This window comes from Panthera pardus, unplaced genomic scaffold (genome assembly GCF_024362965.1).
Source record: "Panthera pardus isolate Hobbes unplaced genomic scaffold, ASM2436296v1 HiC_scaffold_22, whole genome shotgun sequence".
Taxonomy (NCBI): Eukaryota; Metazoa; Chordata; class Mammalia; order Carnivora; family Felidae; genus Panthera; species Panthera pardus.
In genome coordinates, this window is record NW_026526788.1 from 59,496,485 (window position 1) to 59,519,418 (window position 22,934).

Consider the following 22,934-nt stretch of genomic DNA (forward strand, 5'->3'; position numbering starts at 1 on the left):
ACAGCTCAGCTTTTTCATCCCTTTTGTCCATTCCATCATCTTTGATGGTTAGTTTCCCTAGCTGGTGGCAGGATCATATGTATATTCTTATTAGCACCTGAGAAATCAGAAGGAATAAAAAAAATCTTCCTCTGAAAACAGGTACCCCTCCCTCCCTGTGGGACCTGTCACAGTCCAGTCAAAGGGGTCGGCGGAACTAGGCAGCAGATGTGCCTGAGAAGACAAGAGCAGGTGCCCCTTGGAATTCTAGAAGGACCCTTGTTCCCCTCTTTGAAATGCTCTCTGGTTGGCAGTTTCTCCAACACACTTGCTAGTGTAAAGTGGGGGTGCTCCCCCCAAAACGATTAGTGCCCTGTAAATAAACCTCTCACGGGGCTGTTAACACTCAGGGGAATCTCTAACCGGCCTGTGGGCCTGGTGGAACTTCCATTTTCCCAGCCCTCCTTCTCTTGCCTCAGGCTCATTTCCCACTTGTGCCCCCTCCCTCTCAGCTTTCCGGCAGGCACCATTATAGTTTGACTGCATTCCTGGGCGCATGACCTATTTTAAACAAAAACAACACAACACGCACCCATGGTAAGCTATCAGGCCCCTTAAAATCTTGGCAACAAGTTGAGTCCAGAGGGACCGAAATTAATCTAGGCAGTTATCTGGAGTCCACTTTCATCTCACCTCTCCTCCTTCACACCCCAAACTCAAAGCAAATAAATAAACCTAGTCTGAATAAAAATGCCTTGGGGTGAGGGAGGGGGAAGTGTGGGGATATCAGAGAGGTCTTAAACCTGCACGGTCTGGAAGATCAGTAAACTCCTGGATCACAACTCAGTTTCCCTCCCTGCCCCATCCTGCAGTTTGGTTCCCTTTGAGATGCCACGGACGCTGCCGCCCTCATGACTGGCACGACTTCCGTAAGCACAACTACCTGCTGATTTGGGAATTGGGGAGAGAAGGGGACCTGACCACAAATGTAGAGCAAGGCCATCTCGGGGTGCACTGGGCTCAGGAGGGGACACAGGGCTGTGCAAAATGATGCTCGGGGCTTGCACTTTTAACACTGTCTCTTGATTTATTTGATTTTGCTTTCCAGGAAGATTTTTTGCCTGCTGTATTGCCTATACCTACAAGTTCTTCTACCAATACTAAGAATTTGGCTTTAATATACAAGTCTCTCTTTCTTTCTTTCTTTCTTTCTTTCTTTCTTTCCTTCTTTCTCTTTTTCTTTCTTTCTAAAAACATAGTCCACTTTATTCTTCTTAAGCCACAGTGTATCATCTTTGGTTGTACAAACATCACTTGTTACAGTCTTGCCAACAGATCACAGCTGGGGAGGGGGCAGTTAATCCGCTGCCAAGACTCCTGAGGGGTCCCTTTAAAATGGTAACACCCAGGATAGCACGCTAACACTGGGGGCAAGGGTGGTAGTACATCTGGCAGTGTACAAGAATTTAAACAGCCCAAGACAAGAAACTTCTAGCTCTTCATTTATACTTGCGTTAGACTAAATCCTCCAATGGCCTCAAAAACAGAGGTCTATCATTAAGATTTTTAAAAAATCAAAGAAAAATCATTATATTGTATTAAATCAGTTACTCTTCTGGCCAGGAAACAGGGGAACAGCCCCGACACCCAGGGTGGAGTGAGATTGTTCCCTACAATGAGGACGGGACCACGCACGAGGAAAGCAAAGAGCAGACCCCACCAGCCCCTTGAAAGGCCTCCAAATGTCAACTCACCTTACTCATTTGACCTCACCTCCCATTGTCCCACACCATGCAAGTGAACTCCAGCCAAGTCCATCTCTTCCACATTCGTTCCTACACCCACACCTTCTCCTATATCGCCGGCACCAGCCTACCTTGTCCCTGCCAAACGCTTGCCTCCTTCTTCTGGGCACCAGCTTTACACCTCTCCTTCCCTGACTCCTGTAAACTGTCCTCTCCCCCTCGTGTGAACCCCCAGACTGAACCCCCAATACCCTAAGCTGAGGCACTGTTAACTTTTTTCAGCTGTATGTCTTGTTTGGCCAATACGGCCATAAATTCTACAGGATCAAGTCTTAACCTCTTAGCACTTCTAAAGGTACATCCCAACCAGCACACTGCAGAGCAGTGGTATACCAGCAACCCTGAATACCTGTGCTGTCAAACTTTAATTTCTAGAATTCACTTTCATTCAACGAAAGATCCACACTTTCATGAAGATTGCTGTCAGACCAACCGCTGAGCCACAATGTGGCCCATGACCCCATCTGCTGCAAATCAGATGAAGACTGTGTGTTTGGAGGAACGTATATGAACTTCACCTCAAAGGATATAAGAGAACAAGGTCAGGGCAGTAAACAGTTCACTCAAACAGTAACACACCAGATGGTAAATAAGTAAATGCACAGGTTTTTCAACTTTCTAAAACTTGTTTTATAAAAAAAATTACCTTTTAATCCTTTAACGTACTACCAAAAATTCTCACAGCATACAAATGTCTTGGACGCAAAAGGGGAGAACCCTGGGCCTAGCGTGATTGGTATTCTGATAGACACTGCTTAGGCATTGCTTACGTTACTTCTCAAAAGTACAATTCTCCCTTTGGTAAGTCACACTTTCAACAATACCCGTAGCTTTTCAGGAGCCTGGACATGCTACCTTCTAGCTCCAAAGGCCCTTCGTAAAATGTATAATACACCACACCTTCAGGAATGCAACCAGAGCCCCCAAATTCTTACGCTAGAGAGGCTTGAAGGAAGGAACTTGAGCAGATAAATTACCTTAATGTGGTACCACATGTCAAAGCTGTCCAAAGAAGTTTCAGAAGCACTAGGCATAACACTAATTCATAACCCTGAGCAGAGGATTTAGGAATGTGTTCACACTCACATTCATTTCCTCCTACTATTGGTCAAGTTCTGTATTTGACCATGTATGCTCTCCAAGATGTTAAGAGATATTAAGCAGGTAGGCAAATTTTATGATCAAAACGCTTTAGACAACACTGACCGAAACAAAATTAAACAGGTCTCTCTATCACAGGACTTCTCAGTGCCTTTAATTTACCAGTGGGCACTGTGAACCCCAAAGAGAAGCGATGTGGAGCACAGCATTTCCTGCACTCATTTCATCACAGAATCAGTTTTTCAAGAATCCCGCAGCACAACTTTCAGAAAGGCTGACCTAGCAGTTTCTGAGAAAAAAAACAACAGCAAGAAAGATGCCACTATTTTTTGTGAACAGGCCGTCCTCTCAGTGAGTCATGAATTAGGCACTAGCAGCTTCACAAGTGGACTTTGTTCTCATACCTCGAGAATGACTTTTCCCTGGGCTCTCCATCTGAAATGTAAGGAATAATTACACTGCTCTGCTTCTCGGGGTTGTTTTTTATTGTTTTTAATCTTGCAACTGTGTTCCATATTAATCACTAAAACAGGTTCCCAGCCCAAGTAGCCAGGCTTGAAAATCCCTGGTGCCCTTCCAGCCTGGATGAAGGGATGGAAAGAACATGAACCAGACGCCACCCAGCAACTTTTTACATCTCTAGTTTCTAGGCCATTATGATAAAGTTAAACTACAGCCAAGATAATGGATAAATGAGAGGTTCTTCTTTAGTAACTCACTTCTAGACAGAGGTGCACACAGCACCTCTTAATGCACACACAGCACCCGTATCTGACTCTCGACCCACCTTTTCAATTATGGACTTCCTGAAAAAAAATAATTCAAAGCAACATGGGAGGTCAAAGCTGGAGCTACAGGAAAGAAAGAAAAAGATGTACTGGAAGAGGACTATTTCCCTTTCTCTGCAGGGAAAGAACCCATTACGAGCTAGTGAACCGGGGGAAATACCATTCTTTTTGGTGAAAAAGCTTTCCAGGAAAAGTATCTCAACATATTTACTATAAAACAATTTAATTTCCCTGTCCCATCACCTGCCACCCCATCCCCATTCCCCCCAAAAAGCCCACAGATTGTGGATTTCCTCTCATTCTTGGCAGAGTTACCAGAAGAAATATAATACCCCCTTCGGACTGCTCCCAACAGCTGCTAGAACAAGATGGGGAGCTGGGGGTAACCTTCCTAAGCTGCCTCTAAAAATGACCATTCCCCCTGCCAAACCATGCAGCCAGTGAACATAAGACCTCTCTTTCTCTACTTTCTTAAAGCCGAGACCCCAAAAGCCACAGTGTCCCCTAGCCAAAATACTTGCCTCCACCCATCTGATCCCCTCAACTTGACTATAAGCTGAAACTTCTACAGTCAGCCACCACTCTGTTTCTTCCCTAACAGGCATTTCTTGAAATAATTCTCTGCTTCACAGGACTAGTATCCTTTATTTGTTTGCTTAACCCACCAATTTCCAAGTTTGGATTTTTACCAAATTCCAGTTCGGTGTAATTTCCTTGTCTCTGTTCACCTCCCCAATACCACATGCCTTGTACACACACACACACACACACACACACACACACCCCTCCTTTCAGGTCAAGAGCCTTGCAAAACAAAAGTCTAGGAACAAATTCAGCAATGACTACGCTGTATCCCAGCCCTTTTGCCCTACCCCAACATCATCACACACTAAATGTGCTTCGGTTCTGTTAGAAAAGCCCCAACACCAGGCAGCAGAGAGACTTCCAGTTAGTCTTCGGCCTCTCAGCTGAGACCACCAACAAAGAAGTTCATGAATGTCAACTGGGGGCAGAGGCAATATCTCTCTCTGCCGAGGAGAAACTGGATGGAGCCTCCAGCATCATTCCCCAAAGGTGACAGCCGGGGTTGAGTGAAGACCGTGAAAACTGTACAAGAGCTGGAGGAGAAAATATAATGTAAGGAATGATTTGGAATCAGGGGCAGAAGAAGGCGGAGGGATGAACTGGCTGACCCCAAATGTCTTTTCCATCTCTAACTCCTATGATTCTTTGACCTCCAATTTTGTGCTGCAGACAAGGAATGGAAAGTCAACAGACGTGGTGATGTTTTGAAAGAGCCTGGCAGTCTGCTCTTGTCATTTAGTGGCCTTTGCATGTATTTTTTAAGGTGTCTCTAAGCCCTGTCTTCATTTCACAGTTGTCACCTTTCTCAGCAATTTGAGCTCATGTCAAATACCAAAAAAGAAGGAGAAGAAGAAAGAATGTACTGGCAATTAATTGTGGGCTAAAGAGGGGCAGGCCCATTGGGTGGCCCAGACTTCCAGGGAGGGCAATGTGGATGGTTTGGATATAATGAAGAACTGACTCAAATTTGAGACAAGGCAGCTAAACTCTAACAAGAGGTAAATTCTTTCTCCAGATAGTCTCATCCTCAGCTTCAGATACAGCTCAGGCGTTCACATGATTCAGGATTCATGAACATATTCTTAATTAGTACAACCACCTTGTTTCAGAGTTCCATCTGAATCCTGTTCAAATCTAAACAAGACTGCTGAACAGAAAGGACAACCAAATCTTTGGATTCTCAACCTCACCTGATGGTTGATGCACCTGAGATAAATTCTGGAACTTAGCAAAAATGTGTTCCTGTGGATCAAAGTGAAGGATATGCCAATTTTCACTGAAAATTCAATACTTGGCTTTGTCCTCATTTTTTCAAACAGTTGACCTCATCTTAAATTTTCAAAATGTACTGGTCTTAAGAAGAGTCTGCCTAAATACTCCCTGTTCTATCGTTATGACTCGTAAACAGAACTAATCCAATGCCAGGGTCAACCCAGAGTTAAGGTTGTCACACAAAGGTAATTTTACACCAAACACTCCAAAATATTTTTTTTCAAAGACCTGTACGCTTCCTCAGTAACCTCATTGTCAGTTTGATTTCAGCAGCTCACAACCTTTACCTAAGGTGAAGGTACCAGACACAGAAAATTCAAAGTATGGTGTATTGAAATATTTTCTGAGATCGCATTCCAATAGGAATTGCTCATCTTAGAAACGGTGAAGACTTTGGGTTTCTCCGTGTTTCTGCCTTGAATGCTAGAAAATGCATCCCCTACTATTCCAGTTTTACAAGACTGTAAAGGATACAAGCAGCTCTATATTCTCAAGGTCTTGGAGGAAAAGACCTTCCATTCTTCCAGTTTGCATTTGGAGATGCTAACTGTACTAGGCCTGCTTCCACAGGTGTATTGTTTTATTTATTTTAAAAAGCACATAAACTGAACTCGACTTTTATTGACTCAACAAAACCATCAAAAATAAGGCCTTTTCAAAACGACTACAGTTAAATACATCCACCTATGAAACTTTTCAGTCAACTAGAGAACAAGTAAGGGACGCCCCTTCCTAGGCAAGGCAGAAAGGGGAAGGAGAAAGCCTAAGCTACTTTAAGTTGCTAATTGTTTTCTGAAAATCACTGTTTAGACCTTAAATGTAACCAGGCAGCAATGCCTTCTCCAGGTCAGAGTTAGGAAAGGAAACTTTATGCTTTCTGGGCCAAAAAAATGCTCTTAGGTGCAATCATTTTAAAACAAACAAACACACTCTGCTTATCTGTGTCCATCTCCCCACTCTGGACGTTAATCATCACTGAAATAGATACCCCGTTCCCCAGCCTCAAAGAGCTCCAAGCCTGCAAGACCCTGGCTGAGGAATGAATATACATGCCAGGGCAAACGCCTCAGAGCCTCACTTCCTAAACACCTATTGTTCATTCTAGGCAATTCTACCACAAGCAAATGCAAGAGAGCACCCAGGCATTGCTCAAAGGATATTTAAAATGAAATTCAAGTTTGAAAACATACTGGACTTAATTTGGGAGGAATTAAGATTGGCAAAAGTATTTTTAAAACCCCCACAGATGTACATACACAGGTATATTTTATTCTTTCTGTTCTCGGCTCGTTAACATTTTCACTATTCGAAGTTGTAGACAGTACCTCTGCTCGTCCACCTGTCATATAGTCTGTCTACTTCTTGCTTTCAACCTTCATTATAAACTGACAGGGTTAAATTTCACTGTTTTGTTCGTGAAGACTAAACTAAGTTAGTTTTCCTCCTACTCTTCAGGGAAAATTTAAAAGATTCCTATATGAAACATTTCCTTTATTTTTATATTGAAGATCTTTCTATTCCCCCAGGCTTCATAAAACCTTCAAACGAAACTGATTTTAAACCAGATGACTGACTCAAACTGTCTTTGTGCTCACTTTTTTTTAAAAAGCTCAGGATCCCTACCCATGTTCACTGTTTGGGCAAGAGGCCTAAAGGGAAGCAAATTATTTGTTTGTGGTTTTAAAGTGGCCAGAATGCCTTCAAGCACAAGTATAAGACCATTAACAAATCACAAGGAACCAAAGCAGTTCATCTTACTCAACAAAGCTATGATCAGGTTAGGAACAGCCAAACTGAATGGGACTTGCCCTGGGCCGGAAGGTCAGTAAACCTTAGCAGTTTGTGTTTCTGACCATCAAGAGGCTCTCCAGCAGGGAGTGCAGACCCTAGGCCCACAGGTTGTGCTGTCATGCTTCCAAAAACATTCCGGACAGGTGACAGAAACTAAGCTGTGTGTGTGTGTGTGTGTTTCCCCCCACCTCCTGTCTGTAAGCAGCACCGCCAGTTCAAACCATCTCCACTTTTGCTATATACAGACTGATGAGAGGAGAAACCAGGCAAGTAAAAAGTTCCATTTTACGACAACTTCTCGAGTGCCTACTGTGTGCCGAACACTGCTCGTGCTTACACATGAGTACATTTAAGCCTCATTTTACTGGGTAGGCCATTCCTGTTCTTAGAGATGATAAAACTCAGGCCGGTGAGTTTGTGTAACGTTTGAGAAAATGAAGTTTCGTGTTGTGCTCATAAAAATATCCCACTGTCCAGTCTGCAGTTAATTAGCCCAAACCATCAACTACAGTCCTGCCACTATCCAAGCAGCCATAGTCTCTTTATACTTTGGGCCCAGGCTCCCTGATGCCCTACGAGGACTGGGGTGTGTGCTGTCTCCCTCCAGGGATGACAACCACCTCACTTGGTGGCTTATCACGCCTCTGCAGCTGTCCAGAAACAGACCACACTGGTAAACATTCTCTCCACCTGCTGTAACCCGCATAACTTCTTCCCTCAACTCAGAAAACACGAGCGGTGACCCTGCTCTTTATCAGGTCTGTGGTAAAACAACTTCCCTAGAATGTCGGAGATACCTCATCCCAGGACACAGGCAAGAAATCAAAACACACATGGCTAATAAATAATAAAGCCATATTACTTGACAGTCTCAAAGCAATTTATACTATAAACTCATTTCATTTTGTTGTTAGTGCTTACAGAATGAACACTCATTCTCATAATCTCTCTTTAGACCATTGGAAAAAGAAAGAGAACTGAACATCAATTCTTTCATTCATTCATTTAATCTCTCTAAGGAAAGAAAGCTAAGCTTTGCCTTAGCTGGCTTGGGTTCCCTTAAAGGTCAACTGATAATTTTTTTGAAAGAATTCTTCTTTTTTTTTTTTTTAATATTTTTAAATGTTTATTTATTTTTGAGAGAGAGAGAGAGAGAGAGAGAGCGAGAAGGGGAAGGGCAGAGAGAGAAGGAGACACAGAATCTGAAGCAGGCTCCAGGCTGTCAGCACAGAGCCTGACACAGGGCCCAAACCTACGAACAGTGAGATCATGACCTGAGCCAAAGGCACACGCTTAACTGACTGAGCCACCCAGATGCACCGAAAGAATTTTTCTTATAAGAAACAAAGGTACAAGACCGCATGCCAAAAAATCCCAAAGAATCATTATCATCATACTAGTTAACCAATTTGACAACTGGATAACCAGACAAAATCATACTAGAATAAAAGTTAAGCAAAATGATCAGGTTCAAAATTTACAAAAGATTATAGTAATCTTGTACATCATTAATAATACCCAGTTGGAAAACATACTGGAAAAGAGACTGCATTCACAAAAAAAAAAAAAAAAAAAAAAAAAAAAATGCATAACACATTTAAGAATACTTAGGAATAAATTTAACAATAGATATATAGGAACTTTACATTGAAAACCACAGAAACTTTTGAAGAGGCACAGAATTTTTTTGCTGGGGAGTTGGCTGGGAGTGGAGACATGACACACATTAAAAAAAAAAAAAATCCAACAAGGAGGGGTGCCTGGGTGGCTATTTCAGTTAAGTGTCTGACTCTTGATTTCAGCTCAGGTCATGATCTCACAGTTTGTGAGTTTGAGCCCCACATCAGGCTCTGTGCTGACAGCATGGAGCCTGCTAGGGATTCGCTCTCCCTCTCTGCCCCTGCCCTGAATGCTCTTTCTCTCTCTCACTCTCTCTCTCTAAATAAATAAATAAACAAACAAACAAGTTTTTAAAAATCCAACAAGGATAATATAACCTTAACAGATATTAGACTCTACCAAAAAGCAACAATATTACAATAGTATGAGATGTAAAAATATATCTGTGGAACAAAATGGAGTTCAGATGTACATACATACACACACACACACACACACACACACACACTTAATAATTGGCAACATAAGCTTTCTAAAACAAAGGGAAGGAGAATTATTTAACAAAAAGTATAGTAACAACTAGGCAGTTGTTTCGGGAGAAAAAAAAAAGTTGAATTCACCCTTGCACCTAAACAAAACTGATATTGATGGAAGTGTTAACTATTTTAAAAAATCAAATTATAAGAAAACCAGCAGAATATCAAAATGATTTATCTGGTCTGTGGAAAAATTGTAAATTTCTCAGCTTTGGGGTAAAAGAAGAAAAAAAAATCACAAAAGACTGAAAGATTCTGATATACTGAAGTGTAAAACTTCTATACACTAAAATAGTAAAGTAAAAAGGACTGGGGAAAATATTTGCATCAAAGATGACAGATGAGAGCCTAGGATCTATGACCCACAGGATTCCAAATTTATGAGAAAAACATCAAGACCCCAATAATAAATGGGCAAAAACTAGGTACAGACAATCTCACAGGTGAAACAAACACATGGGAAAATATTTATTGGGGTCAGTGGTTAAAAAAAAAAAAGCAAAATCATAAAACAACAAAACTTTGAGACACCATCGTATGCCCACTAAAATAGCAGAGTTTTTAAATTTTCACATGAAATTGGTTAATCCTTCTTTGCTGGTGCCGCTGTAACTTGGTACAATTTTACAAACCATAACCTTTGATCCACTGAAGCCAATCTTGAGCGACATAGGTATGGTATGTAACATATGTCAGTAAAGCTATCACCCAAAAATGCTTTATTCATTATCTATAATAGCAAAAAGCTGGACACATCATGAAAGTTTAATATTAGAGGAATGTTTTTAATCTCCGTTTTGGTAGAGTCCACAAACATTTATTATGCACCTATTTTGACAGGATCAGTAAGACAGCAACTGAGGGATGGGCGGGGGGTTATGCAAATGAAAAGTCATTTTAAATCATGAGTAGTTGTCTAAGGTGGTGGTATTACAGCTCTTTATGTTTTAAAAACTTTCTTTAATGTTGTTATACTGTTTCATAATTACCGTTTTGGAAACCCATACTGGATGCAGTTAGGTGCAGTCTGAAAGCTTTTACTCACCCAATGCTATATATTTTCGTCCCTTCCTACTTAACAGCTCAGGTGGTTCAAAGTTTTCCATGCACAGGTCTCAGATCCCACCCAAAACAGGTCAAAATGCAACACCAAACAAACCTTCGTATACCACCTACACCTAATCCAGTCCCCTGCCATAAGCAGGCACCCCTTTTTGTGTGTCCTGCCTGTATCAAGCCATAAACTATGGGTGACACTTGGACCAGGGGCCTTTTCAGGTCTGAGCCCTTTTCTCCACATTCGATTCCATCCGAGCCCTGCAGCCCAACAGCCTTCAGAAGAGGGTGAGCGGATGAACGTCCGTCCACAAAAACGTTCTGACAGACCACATGGCGGACATGGGTCCTACACCTGGACCAGAGGAGGCGTGCGAAGCCTCAGGCCAGCCTGGCTCCTGGGGAGCTGAGGAACCAGGTCGGTCACCCTCTGCGAGGGAAGACACGATTACAAGCTGAAGGCAGTGCTTAAGACGGGCTAATTGTGAGAAGCCGCCCAGGGAGGGTGCCGACTGAGGGATGCTCACGGGAGGCTTCTCGGATGGGGGCCTCCGACAGGAGAGGGGCTCTTGGGGAGGGGTCCGGGCACAGGCCGGGTCCGGGCCTCGGGCGGCGTTCGGGGTGCGACACAGCCCCGGCCGACCAGGCCGCGGCGCCCCGCCCTTTCCCGGGACGCCGGCCGGCCCGGGGCGGGGAGCGGGCGGGCGAGCGGGCGCTTACAGGTCGGTGCCGAGCCGCGTGAAGCCGGAGTTGAGCGAGGCCCGGGCTATCCGGCGCCAGAGCAGGTCGCAGCCGGTGAAGCGCCGCAGCCAGCGGCACACCTGCGCCAGGCGGCCGAGGGCCCGCATGTCCAGGTAGGAGCAGATGAGCAGCAGCAGCTCCTCCGGCAGGCGCAAGAGCGCGGGCCCCGCAGCGGGGCGGCCGGCCGGCTCCCGGGCCGCCGCCTCCTCCTCGGTCGCCGCCGCCATGGCCTCCCCCGCCGCCCCAGCCCCCGCGATGCAGCCCCAAGCCTGACCCCCTCGTCCCTGTGCTCTCCCCGGCCTGGCGTCCTCCCGCCGCCCAGGCCTGACCCTCCATTCCTCCTTCTTGCCATCACCTCTTCCTCTGGCCTCCTTCCCCGCCCCTGCGCTCCCCGCATCTCCGCGTACGATCCTTCTCTCCCTTTCCTCCACGCTTCCGCAGCCCTCTCCTTCCTCCCCCGGGCCTGCGCTAGCTCCCGCCTCGGCCCCCAGCCCCGCTGCCTCCTTCGCCTTCTGCGGCCCCGGATTCCCTTCCGCCCCGCTTCCTCTTCCGCCTTGCCCCGCTCCCGCTTTTCCCTTCCCCTTCCCCTTCCTTCGCTTCCCCCTCGCGACCCTCCCTTCCTGCAGTTTCCTCGCCTCCCCGCCCTCGCCCTCGCCGGGCCCGCAGTTCCCGGGCGGCCCCGGGTGGCCCTGGCTGCCCATGAGCGGCCGCGGGCCCGGCCCGACGCAGAGCCGAGCCGGAGCCGCCGCCGCAGCCGCCCCGGGAGGAGGCGACACCATGTCGGACCGGGTCACATGGGGGCGGCGCGGGCCGAGGCCTGGACCCGCCCCTCACACCCGCGGCCCTTGGAGCCGCTGCGGGGTGCGGGCCGGCCCAGGGAGCAGACCCCCTCCCCCATCGGCCTGGCCGCCGGGAGCGCTGGGTGGAAGCACATGCATCCCCTCGTCTAGCATGTGAGGCCCTCCAAGGGCCAGCGAAGGCCCCAAGAAGAGCTTCCGCCTTCCACGAATCTGCCTGTTTGGAGCCTCTGCCCTCAAGAAGCATCCATTTGGGTGGCCTCCCCTCCTTGGGAGCCATCCTCTTCCTTGAGCGACGCCTCCTTTCCACAGGCCATCTGCCACTGCCCCTGCCCCATGAAACCGTAGCCCTGGAACTTGGCACTTTCCTTAGCCCTAGTCCTCCTGCAGGGTAGGAACCGGGTCCTGATAGTGAGTTGGGATTTTAGATCCTGAGTCCATAACTCCCCAGCCATGTTATCAGGAAATGGCAAAGCTAGGGCTTCTTACTAGTCACCACAAAAATGCAAGTGGATTCTGCCAAGGTCACCCAGGAGTCCTTCCCCCACACCACCCACTTTTGTGGGTGAATTCCATTCACAAGGGCACCAATCTGAAGGGAGAGCTAAGAAAAACCAACCAAAGTCTAGAAATGCTCTGACATGACCCACGCTAGTCACGTGTGGCTATTGGGCATTTAAAATGTGGCTAGTCCAAATTGAGGTGTGGTGTATGAAATAGACACCAGATTTTGAAGACTTCTAGGAGAACAAGAATGAATTATCTCGATACTTTTATATTACATATTGAACTGATGACATTTTTGACACATTGGGTAAATAAAATGTATTTTAATGTAACTACTAGGTAACTTAAAATTATGCATGTGACTTGCATTTGTGGCCCCAATTGTTTTTCTTTCCTCTTTTTTAAAATTTTTTTTTAATGTTTATTTATTTTTGAAGGAGAGAGAGGCAGAGCACGAGCAGGGGGAGAGCAGAGTAAGAGGGAGACACAGAATCCGAAACAGGCTCCAGGCTCTGAGTTGTCCGCACAGAGGGGGCTCAAACCCACAAACTATGAGATCATGACCTGAGCCGAAGATGGAGGCTTAACCAACCGAGCCAACCAGGTGCACCCCCCCACCCCCAACTGTTTTTCTATAGCACAGCACTGGGCTAGGCAGCCAAGATTTGGGAGGGAGGAAGATGACTATCCCTGTATATCCTGTACCCCAAATCCTGTTTCATTTTGTATTTACGTCTTAAGACCCATTTTCAGGGAGCAAGAATGAATGAGAAATCATTCAATTATTCAATACCTAGGATAGCCAAGGGAGACCTAGGAAAGCTACTACATTGCATTATGGTGCTGCAGAAGCATCATGTAACAAGGTCAGACCGGAATCTGGCTCTGCCCTAGAATTACTTTTTGATCTTAGCAAAACAACAACAAAAAACCCCACCTATCTTGGCCTTTTAGTGTTCTCAGTTTATAGTGGAGATAATGCCTCTGCCTTACTTTCGAGGGATAAATGAGATGATCCCTGTAAAATGCTTTGAACTCCTCTAAGAAAATTCTCAATAATAGTTACAGGTCAAATCCTGTTACAAAAAAATACCCTTACCAAAAAAAAAAAAAAAAAAAATACAACAAAGGCTTTGTGTTGAAAAGATTCCCAAACTCCAACCAGTGGTTTACTTCATAAAAGAAATATTTGATATGACGTTTCAGTACAGCTAAGGAATTTAGACCATCTCTTAAAGATCATTATAGAGAAATTTATTTATTCACAGGATAGAAGGCTATTGAGGTAGGAATGCTGCAAATTGAGGTAATGACATCAACTAAACATTTATTGATTTTGCTACATTGTGTACTGTGAGCCACTGTGGAAGGAAGACCCAGATGAATACAGCATATGGTACCTACATTTTGTGTTCAGATTTGTGTTAGACGTGTTTGTAACTTCTTACTCTTTAACTATTTTTTAACCATTCCTCTGTAAAGCTGAGAGTTTTTCCACATGACCTAGTTTTTATGGGAGTATTAAAGGCGCAAAAAATTATTTCATTAACCCAACATAAATCAAGTCAGTGTTAAAATCCACCCTCATACAAACGTAACTTACTCTTCACCCTATGTTACCTTTATTGATGGAGAAATTAAACTATCACTTAAAAACATTAAGTCACCCTCTTTCACATCCAAGCTAGAGATCAAGTGAGCTGTTTGAACTGGAATTTATGGTGTAATGATTTACCATACATACATACATACAAGCCAAAGTTACTCAGTATGGAGAAAGGCAAAGCCAAAATGGGAAATGGTCATATAATCTGTTATGTGGTGGTAATGTGTACCCCTAAAATCCTGAGCATAAAAAAAAAAGAAACAAAAAACTATAGTCTTAGCTCAGAGAGGTAGCTAGATGTTTTACTCTCAAAATTTTGGGGCAGTGTGGGGGGTCCTGAATACTTTTTAAAAAATCAACTATGGCTGAAAGATGGGTTTATAATGAAAGTAAATGAGTGTGGAGCCTGTTTGGGATTCTCTCTCTCTCTCTCTCTCTCTCTCTCTGCCCCTATGTGTGCATGCTCTCTCGCTCTTGCTCTCTCGCTCTCTCTCTCTAAAAAATAAAAAAATAAAAAATAAAGAGGATTTTTAAGATATAAAGCTCTTTGTGTATGTCCATGTAAGTGACGTGCAGAGTAGCAATTATTGCTGTGATAGGTAGAACATAACATATGCTTAGGTTTGTAAAAACACTAGAATTGTGTGTTCTGTCCATTCTCATACACATAGGTAGCAGTTTCAGACAGGAGCCCATGTACCCACTGGTGAAGCACTCAGGGCCCCAATCTTTAACTTTAGGAGTGGGCAAATTTAACAGGGAAATTAATCTGAGATGAATTAGAGAGAAAGAGATTATTTTGTGAATGACAGTTTTCAGTGTCAAACACTGGCTCAGATGCTCACCATTATTCCTGTATAATAAGAGCTTATATTTATTAAACACTATTTATCAAGCACTATTATAAGAGCTTTCCGTGTATTGTCTTATTCCTATCAACAGTCACATGAGGAAGATGCTATGAACCCAGTTTTTTGCAGGAGATGAGACTGAGGCCTGTGGTCACATGGTTCCTAAGTGCCAGTCTACTCCCAAAGCTATACTCTGAACCATGCCTATGCCATACACAGCAGAAAATGAAATAAGGCATTGAATTCAGGGTCCTCTAAGATCCCTTGCAACTGATAAAGACACACTTAATAATATTATACTTTACCTCTGACCATCAAGCAGTTCTGGTTTCTAAGTAAAAACTGCTTCTAAGCATTAAAGTAGCTCCTTTCATATCTTCATTATTTTTTTATTTAAATAATTTTTTTAAATTTATTTATTTTGAGAGAGAGAGCACAAGAAGTGGAGGGGCAGAGAGAGAGAATCTCAAGCAGGCTCTGCAGGGTCAGCATAGAGCCTGATGTGGGGCATGAACCCACAAAACTTTGAGATCATCACCTGAGTCAAAATCAAGGGTAGGATGCTTAACCAACTGAGCCACCCAGGCACCCCTCGGTTATTTTTTAAGAGTTAACTATGTGGACCAACAACCTCTTAGTGATATTCATAGTCTTTTTGCAAAACTTCAAAGGGATTCGTAGGAACTAATCAATCCTGCAAAAAGAACATTTAACCAAAGTTTAATAATTTGCTTCATTTTCTTCTGTTAAATATAAGTAATGATGTATGTATGACACATATTACAGGAGCCTTTTTTGTAAATTTATCCTTATTTGTAAATTTGCAAACAGATTTTGTGAAGTGATGTTAATAATGGTAATTTCTATGCCATACGATCTAGTAATTCCACTACTGGGTATTTACCCAAAGGAAACAAAACACTAATTTGAAAAGACATATGCATCCCTATGTTTCTTTCACCATTATTTACAGTAGCCAAGATATGGAAACAACCTGAGTGTCCATCAATAGATGAAGGAATAAGGAAGATGTGGTGTATGTACACACACACACACAAACACACACAGAGGAATATTATGTAGTCATAAAAAAGGATGAGATTATACCATTTGCAACACCATGGGTGGACCTAGAGGGTATTATGCTAAGTGAAATAAGACTGAGGGAGACAAATACCATATGATTTCACTCTGAAATCTGGAAAACAAATGAATAAACAAAAAGTAGAATCAGACCTATAAATACAAAGAACAAACTGGTAGTTGCGGGGGGGGGGGAGGGAGTTGGGCAAAATGGGTGAAGGAGAGTGGGAGACACAGGAATGCGGTGAGTAAGTCACAGGAATAAAAGGCACAGCATAGAGAATATAGCCAATGACATTGGAATAGCGTTGTATGATGACAAATGGTAGCAACAATTGTGTGAGCATAGCACAACATATAAAGAAGTCAAATCGGTATGTTGTACACCCAAAATTAATGTAACATTATGTGTCAAAAAGTTTTTTGGAAAAATAATGGTTACTTCTAGGTAATAGAATCTTTGGATTTTACTTTGTACTTTTTTGTAGTTCTTGATTTTTTAATAAGAAGCACATATCACCTTTACAAAATCAACAAAGTCTCTCAAAAAGAACAATCACATTGTCATGAGTCCAAACACATCATGCAAAAAGAAAGTTGGGGATTTGAAGCCTAGATTATTGCCACAGTTTTTAACTAGCCACCTAAGTTTCATTAAACTTTATTTATTCCACTTAAAAATGTGTATCATGTACAAGTAAAAGGACAAATTAGAGTATTAGAAATAAGAGGCCTAACAGTGAATACTACATCTAGAAACATGTGAACATCTCATAAATAGAAGAGTAGAGCCTAAAGTTTTGTTTTCAGGAATCATATCATGTTGGTAGGTTTGTATTCTGCTATCATGTTAGACATACCACCAAGATCTTCTGTTTTTTTTTATGAATCCATTGTCTTTGTCATATTCAAAGATAAAATGTTTTTATTTCATATGAAACAATTTAAAGCACTGTTTAAAAATAGGGGCGCTAGTCGGTTAAGCATCCGACTCCGGCTCAGGTCATGATCTTGAGGTTCGTGAGTTCAAGCCTCACATTGGGCTCTGTGCTGACAGCTCAGAGCCTGGAGCCCATTTCGGAATCTGCATCCCCCTCTCTCTCTGCCCCTCCCCCGCTCATGCTTTGTCTCTCTCTCTCCTTCAAAAATAAATAAACATTTAAAAAATTTTTTTAAATAGTTACTTTATGGAAAAAAAAACAGAAGGAAATATGACCAAATGTTAGAAATGGATGCCTATGAGAGGCAGAATCATGGATAGTTCTTTTTGCTGTTGCTTTACACTTTTCTGCATCTTCTAAGTTTTCTGCAGTGAACATGTATTATAGAAATAATCAGTTTTTTAAAAATCCTAGGAGTTTATACCTAAATGTAAGAAATAATTAAATTAGTTCATTTAATATTTTTAGAAATTTTTTTAATGTTTACTTAGTTTTGAGAGAGAGTGAGTGAGTGAGTAAGTAAGTGAGTGAAGGAAGGGTAGAAAGAGACACAGAATCCAAAGCGGGGTCCAGGCACTGAGCTGTCAGCACAGAGCCCGACACAAGGCTTGAACTCACAAACTGCAAGATCATGACCTCAGCGGAAGTTAGATGCTTAACCTACTGAGCCACCCAGGCGCCATTTTAATATTTTAATATTAGTTCATTTTAATACTAAAGTTCATTTTACACATCACTCATGCAGAAGAATTCCTAATAATTTGTGTTATACTTCACCTTCACCAAGGCAAAGCATAACTCTAACCCACCCCCACTCCTAAAGTGAGGGCTGCACATAGGGATTCCTTCTAAAGAGTACAATATGGAAAGGCAGGGGAGAGTAACTTTACAGTGGAGAAAGCTGACAAACACTATTTCAGCCAGGTGATCAAGGTCAACATCAACAGTGATCAGTCATGTTGATAGTAGTTACCCTTGATATATCTTGATGAAAATGGTACTTTACCTCTGTGGCCTTCCTCCCCAAAACCTATAATCCCAGTCTAATAATGAAAAAAAAAAAAACCAGACAAATTCCAATTGACAGACATTCTACAAAATACCTGACCAGTGCTCCTCAAAAATGTCAAGACCATCAAAAATAAGGGATGTCCAAGAGATTGTAACAGCCAGGAGGAGCCAAAGGAGACATGACAACTAGATGTAATGTGCTATCCTGGAGAAAAAAAAAAAAAAAAGAGGACATTAGGTAAAAACTAAGGAATTCTGATCAGCCCATTAATTGTTACAAATGCATAACACTACTGTAAGATGTTGATAATGGGAACATACGGGAACTCTCTCTACTGGCATCACAATTTTTCTGTAAATCTAAATCTGTTCTACAATATAAAATGGATTTTTTTAGTTCATTTTAGCCTTTTGTGACTCTTACAGAAAATCTTTGCAAAAATCATAATGCATGTGAAGGCAGTGTGTTTCCTGAGTTATAGAGACTCGTGATAGGAAATGCTATCCTGTCACCACAAATGCAAAAAGAGAAGAAAGAAAGAAAGAAAGAAAGAAAGAAAGAAAGAAAGAAAGAAAGAAAGAAAGAAAGAAAGAAGGAAAAAGAAAAACTAGGGGCACCTAGGTGGCTCACTTGATTAAGCATCTGACTCTTCATTTTTGCTTAGGTCATGATCTCACAGTTTGGGAGTTCAAGCCCCGTGCAGGGCTCTGCACTGACATCAGAACCTACTTGGGATCCCCCTGCCTCTCTCTCTGCCCCTTCCCTGCTTGCATGCTCTCCCTCTCTCAAAATAAATAAAATTTGTTTAAAAAAAAAAAAAGAAAAACTAATGTCCCATAGGTTATCTCAAACAAAAACCTCTAGTCACCCAAATTAATAGCTGTACCAGGATTCATTTTCCAGAAGAAAAGATGTCATTCCAAGATACTGTCCTGACTTTACATTGTGAGAAAATAGACATTGGCAAGCACCAATTTTTATAGAAATGATATATATGAATTGAAATATATATAATGTAGGGGGCACCTGGGTGGCTCAATTGGTTGAGTGTCCAACCCTTGATTTCAGCTCAGGTCATGATCCCAGGGTCATGAGATGGAGCCCTGTGGGGCTCCACATTGAGGATAGAGCGTGCTTAAGATTCTCTCTCTCACTCTCACTCTCTCTCTCTCTCTCTCTCTCTCTCTCCCTCCTTCCCTCTGCCCCTCTCCCCCACTCACACGCCCTCCCTCTCTCTCTCTCAAATTTAATAAATAAGGGGCACCTGAGTGGTTCAGTGGGTTATGCATCCAACTTCAGCTCAGGTCATGAACTCTCTGTTCATGAGATCAAGCCCCACATCAGCCTCTGTGCTGACAGCTCAGAGCCTGGAGCCTGCTTCAGATTCTGTGTCTCCCTCTCTCTCTTTCCTCCCCCCCTCGTGCTCTGTCTCTCTCTCTCAAAAATAAAGATTTAAAAAGAAAAATTTTTTTAACTGTTTAAATAATAAGTAAAATATAAATCTACACAGATATATATAAAATGTAAGGACTCCGTGTCAATGGCGGGTAGAAGAGTAAGTAAAGGGCTTAGCAGGATGCAAATATAAAACGTAACTATGGAGAAGAGAAAACAGATTTTCAGATTTGCCAGTTAAGTCATGCTACCATTAGTTTGTCTGAGCCTTCTTCATGTCAATGGGTGATGTTCAAAGATATTTAGAATGAAATAGAGAGTATACCATCGGCATTAGGATAAGATAAATTCCTGTGTTGCCACATGGCATCAGAACTTGTGATTTTTCTGATCTCTGTCAGCAGGAAGACTCATTTGGCAAAAGTGGAAGATGGAAGATATAAACCTTGAAGATGAAGGAAACCACAAAAATCTTGTGAAATTTTCATGATCAACTAGGGATTTTTTTTAATAAATATATACTAAAAACACATATGCATACAAACATACACAGACAAATAAAAATAAGGTCATCATTAAGATAGAATACATACAAACATGATCTTAGGAGTTCTCTTCCAGTAAAAGAGTGACAGTTAAGCTCTAGAAAAAAATTAACTTAAGTATCTTCAGTACTTCTAGAAGAAAGTGCCAGGTCAAATAAAAAATTCTTGAGGCACCTGGGTGGCTCAGTCTGACTTCGACTCAGGTCATGATCTCACGGTCTGTGAGTGTGAGCTCCGCGTGGGGCTCTGTGCTGACAGCTCAGAGCCTGGAGCCTGCTTCGGATTCTGTGTCTCCCTCTCCTCTGCCCCTTGCCCGTTCATGCTCTGTCTCTCTGTCTCTCAAAAATAAATAAACATTTTTTTTAAATTTTAAAGAAAAGTTAAAATAAAATAAAATTCTTTTATCTGATTCTATAATTATTTCTATTTAAGAACACCTAACATCAAGCAAATTTTTTCATCTGAGACATTCATTACACTGAATGAAACCAGAGGATATAATTTATTTACCTTGTCCTAGGTTTGGGGTCCGTTAAAAATGAGAAAAACACAAAAAGTAACTTTTCTGGAGTACCATTCAATTGCATTATTTTGAACAGATGGTGGGTTGTGTTCAGTTGCTAAATATGAACAAAGTTTGGATGTGAATGGAATAAGGATAGGTCTTCTTTAATTTTTTTGACTTTTACTTTAGTAAAAAAAAAAATGCGTATATACACACCCATACTCATATGCTACTAAACAGCAGTTATGACCTTTGTACCAAAATCGTACTGTTCTCCTTTGAAAACCTGTGTCACTGCTTCTTAAAAATTATGTATTCTATATAATGTGCCTTTTCTCCTTTCTATAGCAGCTGTTTCAAACACAAATGCAGAGATGAATGAGGAAAATCCCCTACATTTAAAATCCACCATGGCGAGAAAAGCAGGAAGAGGGCCAAGCTAGCCCCTGGGGATTTTCCCAGGTTCAGTAGATTGACCTGGAAACAAGGAGTACAGATTGAGCTCTTCTTCCTTGAGCGGCACAAGCACTGGTCAGAGAAGTTTCCAAACACATGGAGCTTAGTGAGACCACCTGCTCCTAACACAGGACAATGGCTACTAGACCACCAACTCTGTTGCTTCGAGTCAACACCAGCTCTCCTTTACAACAGATGACAGGCTTTCTGCCAGAGGAGTCTGCCGGTGAAACAGTGAGCAAAGAGAGGCTAAACTTTACATGTTGCAATAGAAGCTCATAAATTAGGAACCAAATGGACAGATGAAAAAAACTGAAATTGAACGAGGTCGGACAGTAGAAGCAAACAATACTCACATGGATATCAGCTCCGGCAAGGCAGAGCTAAGAGTTCAAATCCTCACTTGACAAGGGCTCAAGACTCCAAATGCCATGGAGGCCCCAATATGCGGAGAGAAATTTTTGCCCAGGTTCTCATGCATGCCGTCACCATGACCAGTCTAAGTGGAGGTGTGGCACAACCCAGGGGATCTAATCTATAACCTCCCAAGATCTTCATCTCTTAGACGACTCAACAATAGGAAAGGAGTCGCAACAGTCAGGCCCCATAGCTTGCTTTGCCCTCCCCAAAGAACTGAAGTCAACTAGAAGTTCCAACTTCCCCGAAGTCATGTATGAGATAGCATGTCAAATTGGTTTTCAATTAAAAGTATATAAGAAAATGTTTAATAATATTTCGTAGGTTAAGGGAATTAAAGTTAATACCAGCTGCTGGAAGGAAATTCTCAACACAGAATCCTACGTTAACCCATATAGGAAAGTCGATGAAAAATGGAATTTTAAATTTTTAAGCAGGTAGGTCATGACACAGTCCAGGCAGGATCCATGATGAGACTGAGAGGAAATAATTCAAAAAATAATTCAAAGTCTTGGCACCACATAACTGCCATAATTCTGCTTGTTTGTTTGTCTGTTTGTTTGTTTTGAAAACTATAAACCCATATCCCCTTGGGTAATTTTTTCAGCTTTTAAACATTTAGAAAACAAAATTTTAAAACTTGTTCAAGAGCCCTCCGGGTTACAATTCAGTCACTTATTTACGGTACCTAGGATAGAGTCACAGACACAACCTGTGAGGAAAGAAGCCACAATTAGAGAATAGAAGCGTTTCGAACAAATGTATTCCAAACTGTTTAAATAAACCATGGAACACCTGTAGAATTGCTATAGAACGATCTCTAATATACATTAAGGGGAAAAGCAAGCTACAGAAGAGTGTATATCATACGTTGCCATTTGCAGGGGAAACTACATGTGTGTGCTTTGACTTTTGTACGCCAAAGATCTCTGGAGAGACACACGCCAAAGATCTCTGGAGAGATACACAAAAACCTAGCACCAAGGTCTGCTTCTAAGGAGGGGAACTGGGTGCCATGCTATTTTATACTTTTTGAATTGTTAACTATTAACTATTTGTATGTATCATCTATCAAATAACAAGCTTTACCTCTAAAAAGGGGGCACTCTTAAAAAAGTGAAAGAGCATTTGCAAGCATGTGTTGGGCAAATGGGAGAGGCCATAATGAAAGAAATTGCCATTATTTTGCAATAGAGAGCTATAGTTGACAAGCGGGAGGGGGAATTTGCAATCTGTTCACTGGGATGTCAGAAGATAGATCAAAACGAATACCCAGACTGTAAAAATATGGTTAATTACTGACAGAAGGAAAAACCATAAAGTCCATCCCATTGCATTTAAGTGAGCAGTGATACGTCAAGGAAAAGGGACTAAATAGGAAGAAAATACTGGAGTTCAACCAAAAATATAAAGAGAAAGAAAATATAAAGAGAAAGAAAATCATTTGTGAAATACGGTTTCAGAATGTTGTAATGTCACAGTAAAATGTATAAAGAAATTTTCAAATGAACTCTGTCAGATCCTGAAATCAGTAAAAAAATTTCA

The 22,934-nt window shown here is 42.2% G+C and overlaps 1 protein-coding gene and 1 long non-coding RNA gene across 3 annotated transcripts in view; one reads left to right on the plus strand and one right to left on the minus strand.

Annotated features, from left to right (window-relative positions):
• The window catches only part of FBXW4 (F-box and WD repeat domain containing 4), an 80,424-nt gene extending 68,243 nt beyond the window's left edge, over positions 1 to 12,181 (minus strand). Inside the window, exon 1 of one of the 2 annotated variants that reach the window (XM_019459203.2) lies at positions 11,254 to 12,181. In XM_019459203.2, the coding sequence (XP_019314748.2) occupies positions 11,254 to 12,053 (800 nt within the window). In that variant the 5' untranslated portion in view covers positions 12,054 to 12,181. The remainder of the gene's footprint in view (positions 1 to 11,253) is intronic. The other variant, XM_019459212.2, reaches the window with a different exon arrangement.
• Positions 11,277 to 22,899, plus strand: LOC109272799 (uncharacterized). Its single transcript, XR_002082615.2, has 2 exons — positions 11,277 to 11,387; positions 20,865 to 22,899. It is a non-coding gene; the product is annotated as an uncharacterized LOC109272799 (long non-coding RNA).
• The last annotated feature ends 35 nt before the right edge of the window (positions 22,900 to 22,934 follow it).